This window comes from Atta cephalotes (assembly GCF_000143395.1).
Source record: "Atta cephalotes unplaced genomic scaffold scaffold00032, whole genome shotgun sequence".
NCBI classification, from domain to species: domain Eukaryota; kingdom Metazoa; phylum Arthropoda; class Insecta; order Hymenoptera; family Formicidae; genus Atta; species Atta cephalotes.
The window spans coordinates 2,074,011-2,078,684 of record NW_012130096.1 but is presented as its reverse complement, the minus strand read 5'-3'; the positions used below and the strand labels follow the sequence as shown (position 1 = coordinate 2,078,684).

Sequence of the window (4,674 nt, the reverse complement as noted above, 5' to 3'; positions counted from 1 at the left end):
ATATATATACATATACATATATATAATATTATTTTTAATACTAACAATATATATACACACACATATATATATATATATGTGTGTATATATATTGTTAGTTTTTGTTCTGCAGGTAATTTACACATCAAGTAATACTCATTTCTTTTGTTTGCGCGAACAGAATTACAAAATTTCTGCTGTTGAACGTATGGAAAAAAAGATTAATGCCCATTTTCTAAAGTTAATGTAAATTAACTTTCCATCATGACTAATTTATACTTTCCATTTGTTTCTAGGTCTAAGAATTAAAAAAGATAAAGAATAAATTAAAGATTAAAGTAAATCTACATTGTTAGAAATAAATATAAATCGACGAATTATATAATTATATAATTAAATTTCTATCAATGTAGATTAATTTCGGTTTAATTTACTCTTTTATCATTTTCTAATTTTTAAGAACTATAAAAGATTTTTATTCTTTTTTTAATTCTTAGAACTAAAAAAGTAAGTTTAATCGAAATTGAAGTTAATCTACATTGATGGCAACATAAATTAAGTTATTCGAATTCAAGTTTCTTTTGAGGAACTGATTATTGTTCATTTCTATCAATGTAGATTAATTTTAATTTCGGTTTAACTTGCTCTTCAATTTTTTTAAAATTCTTTAGATGAAAATTAAATAACATTGGTAAAAACGGGTATCATTTTTAGAACTAAAAAAAGATAAAAAAAGTTAAGTTAAATCTACACTAATAAAAAAGAGTATATAAGACCAATGTGATGCGAATCAGAGGGAGGGGAGAAGACACGCGATCCAAGCCAGCGAGCCTTAACCTGTCAGAAAAATGCCAGAAAACTTATTGGGAAATTTGCGAGAATCAGCGTGTCAAGATTCACCCTCCCTCTTTTTCGCCGGACAAAGTGTAAGTGTAATAACCGGAAGACAGGGCACAGATGGTCGTGCCCTTGCGATCGCTCACAGGACAGTTGGCGGTAAAGTGACAATAGCACGACGTTCCACGCGATACGACAAACCGCGCGCTTCGAGAAGATCCACGGATGAGGGAATAGAAACGCTCGCGAAGGTTCGTCGGAGACGAGAACAGGCGCATAACGAGTTTATTGCTCATCAGACGAAATGTCGACATGTATCGACAAGCTGACGAGCGAGTAAGACAAGTGGACGGACGACAGTGCACTACGAAGAGATAGCGATTGTGGAATCACAATTCACACGGTGAGATACGGCGAGACTGCCGGAAACGAACGCTGTGCTGCGCGGCAGAGATCAGTATTGTCTTGATTGGAAGTAGTTAGGAATCGGTAGTTTCTCTTATTTGCTTCTGATTCAACAAAATTCCTTTCGTCCATCGATCGTCACGATCGCCATTTCATGTCGCGCTGCAACAGTACGTTTAATCTTAGATTACAGCAACGGATTATTTAGACCTGAAGTGAAAAATTTTAGACGGTTATATCTTTAATCTTTATGATTGATACTAGATGCTTTCTAAAACTTTTAAGGTGAATTTTATTGAAGAATGAAATCTCTTAAAGATTGAAAATTCTTAAAGATTGAAAATTGAACTACTCTTTTTTAAGATTGGCTCAATTTTCACTCTTTAGAGTCAGAGTCTACTAAAAAAATGTATAGAGTATGAAATTCTAAATTATAAGGAAAAAATTTTAAATCTTCTTCTATCAATTGTTATAAAACGAAGGTTTATTTGTATTCTGTACTTCAACTGTAAAACTTAGGAGTTTTCATAAGATATAAGTAAAGATTTACAAGGGTAATCGTTATTGAATTACATTTTAAATTCTTTAGATCCAGTTCCACAACTTACGGTTAATCAAGCAGTTAACTCTTAATTTTAGAATTGGAAAGAGATGAGAAACAAGTTGAACCTTGGTTAAGAGTTAACTCGGTTAAGAATTAAGTGTGGAATTAGGCTTTAGCGTGGAAATTCACTAAAAAGAATGAAAATTAAGCTATAGGTCCAGTTTCACAACTCATGGTTAATTTAATCATGATTCAACTTATTCTTCATCTTTTTCTGATGCTAGAATTGGAAAAAGATGAAAAATAAATTAAACCTCGGTTAAGAGTTAATGAATTGTAAAACTGGATCCTCTAGTCTTGAAAAAAAGTAATTCAGTTTTCTTTAAAGTGAGATTTCACTTAGAATAAAATTTACTCTAAAAGTTTTTTCTAGTATGTATCCTTGATTAATACCCAAGACGTTCGTTCCAGACGTACAAGACGTAACGTTAAATTTGTTATCCTTGCACAATGGAGGATTTAGAGGATTTGATGGCAAACGAAGTAGTGCTAGATAGATGCGGCAACTGGGTGGAATCCCAAAAGAATTGTTTCTATACCAAAGAGGACTCCCTCAAACAAAAGCTAGATGAATTGGAGTGCGATGATTGGTACAACACGGACTCGGAATTCGATTCCGTCTCAGAATGTGGCGGGAAAAAACGTAAAGTGGGAACGCAACTGAAGGACGAAGTGCTGGATCTGATCTGCGAGTGGAAGGAATGCACGTTTCGCAGCAATCATTTGGACAAATTTTTGAGGCATGTCTCGAGTCACATACCTAACATACAAATAAGCATAAAAAACGATAACGAGGTATATGTGTGTCAATGGAAAGATTGTCCATATAACACCGATGTAGACGACGAAGTAATACGGCATGTCAATTATCATGCCTATCACACTAAGTTGAAGTGTATTGGATCCAATGTTCGCGCAAAAATCAAACTACCCGTAAGTAATGATGGATATTTTCCAGCAAAAGACATAGATGACACAGCAAATCATTACCTTCTTGTTTGTCAATCTTAAACATTCACTACAAATTGGTGAAAAGAGTAGTATTCAGTCAAGGCAAGTTTTGGTGCCTAACTATATTGTATAAATTTTTACAATTCAGGCAAATGTGGAAATGATTACTGTGTCTATTGCTGGAAAACCTTCACATCAGTGGAATAAATGTTAAAAATTAAGGATTTTTTTGCAGAAATGTCATAGAGATGCAGAATGGAAGAACATTTTAGATTCCCCACCTCCACATTTGTGCAGATGGGAAGAGTGCTTGAAACTGTTCACAAATTATCAAATGTACTTGTATCATGTTACTGTACACATGACTGATTGCCCGCGTGGCAACAGAATCAAAGACGGAGTCGATTGCAAATGGACCGGGTGCAATGGCAAATATACTAGCTTATACAAATTACGAGATCATGTAAGATGTCATACCAAAGAGAAAATAATTGCCTGCCCAGACTGCGGTGTCACGTTCGCCTCAAAGACGAAATTTCACATACATTGCCAGCGACAAATTCCCTTGGAAGGTAATAAATTCATCGTACGTTCTGATGAATGATCTTTTTCATTTTCTTCCAATACATTATGAATTTACAGTGCAAGGATTCCGTTGTTCACACTGCAACAAGTTTTATCCGACCGAAGGAATTTTGCGTGATCACATGAGATCTCATGTGTTCAATTATAAATGTACTCTATGTGACATGAGCTGTGAATCGCCGTCGGGCTTGGCAAAACACGTCAGATACCGTCACATGTCAACCAGAACATTTCCATGTCAATTGTGTTCGCATGCTGCCAAGTCGCAACAGGATCTTGATTCTCATATGACTGTCCATACTAATGGACCGAATTTTTCTTGCTACTTCGAGGGATGTCTTTACACGTGCAAAGGAGCTTACACCTTGGATAGGTAATCATAAAGCTCTTCATTAATGATTTATTCTTTATTTGATGATTGAATATATTACAGGCACTTAGAACGAGTACATAGTTTAGCGGTGCGATGGTACTGTTGTCACGAATGCCCGATTAAATATCGAAAGAGCTATAGATTGACAAAGCATCTTATAGAAGCCCATCGATTGCAATTGCCCAGCGGACACAAACGCTTCCATTATACGCAGGAAGAAGACGGATGTTATAGGCTACAGATGGTTCGATACGAAGCTGTGGATGAAGAAAACATGTTGCCCGTCGAAGAGGCGGATTTACCAGATAAAAAATATAAAATAGAGCTCAATCAAACTACCTCGCTGACAACAGTAAAAGTGAATTTCATTAACTTAACATTATTTAATAGTTTTCTTCCATTCATATAATGATTTGTTCCAGATTGTTGAAGATAATTCAGAAGAAGAAATGAAAGAAGCTGCACAAGATTCTCAAGAGGAAACGGCAGAGAATGGCGTTGACAAGTTTGTACCTGTTATATCTAATATTTTAATATCTATCGATGATGTAGACGAAAAAGGGAATATCATAAAACAGGAGATCGTCGAGATACAAGAAACAAAAGAACTACCGCCATCGGAAAAACCATTGCTAATTTTAACATAAGTTTGATATCTTTAGAAAAATATTCTTTGTATTTTTATATTATTACATTATGTATTCTTTCTATGATTTTGCATTGTAGGCGTTATGTACTTTACATTTAGTTTTGATACAAATGTGCAACGTAAATTTATTTACCTCGCATCTTCACTTTGAAAAACTTTATTTTTATTTATCACCTTATATTTTTTAAAATGTTTATGATTATAAAGCAAGAACAATATAAAGTATATCAATTTACAAAGCAAGAACAATAAAATATATATATATATATATATATATATATATATATATAT

At 34.0% G+C, this 4,674-nt stretch overlaps 3 protein-coding genes across 3 annotated transcripts in view; 1 reads left to right on the top strand and 2 right to left on the bottom strand.

Moving 5' to 3' along the window:
• Positions 1–1,130, bottom strand: part of LOC105621158 (tRNA modification GTPase GTPBP3, mitochondrial) — a 5,922-nt gene extending 4,792 nt beyond the window's left edge. The window contains exon 1 of the mRNA XM_012202626.1: positions 920–1,130. Within this exon, the coding sequence (XP_012058016.1) occupies positions 920–1,130 (211 nt within the window). The remainder of the gene's footprint in view (positions 1–919) is intronic.
• A 1,145-nt stretch (positions 1,131–2,275) lies between these two features.
• On the top strand, positions 2,276–4,381 carry LOC105621155 (histone H4 transcription factor). Its single transcript, XM_012202624.1, has 5 exons — positions 2,276–2,758; positions 3,012–3,348; positions 3,419–3,734; positions 3,795–4,092; positions 4,157–4,381. The coding sequence occupies exons 1-5, from the start codon at positions 2,276–2,278 to the stop codon at positions 4,379–4,381; spliced, it is 1,659 nt and encodes a 552-aa protein (XP_012058014.1).
• LOC105621157 (PHD finger-like domain-containing protein 5A) overlaps positions 3,754–4,674 on the bottom strand; it is a 3,391-nt gene continuing 2,470 nt past the window's right edge. Inside the window, exon 4 of the mRNA XM_012202625.1 lies at positions 3,754–3,991. The gene's annotated coding sequence lies outside the window, so the exon portion shown is untranslated. The remainder of the gene's footprint in view (positions 3,992–4,674) is intronic.

Coding starts and splice junctions, on each gene's coding strand:
- LOC105621155 (XM_012202624.1), top strand. CDS start 2,276: ATGGAGGATTTAGAGGATTTGATGGCAAACGAAGTAGTGCTAGATAGA. Junction 3,735..3,794: donor GGAGCTTACACCTTGGATAG/GTAATCATAAAG, acceptor AATATATTACAG/GCACTTAGAACGAGTACATA. Junction 4,093..4,156: donor CCTCGCTGACAACAGTAAAA/GTGAATTTCATT, acceptor GATTTGTTCCAG/ATTGTTGAAGATAATTCAGA.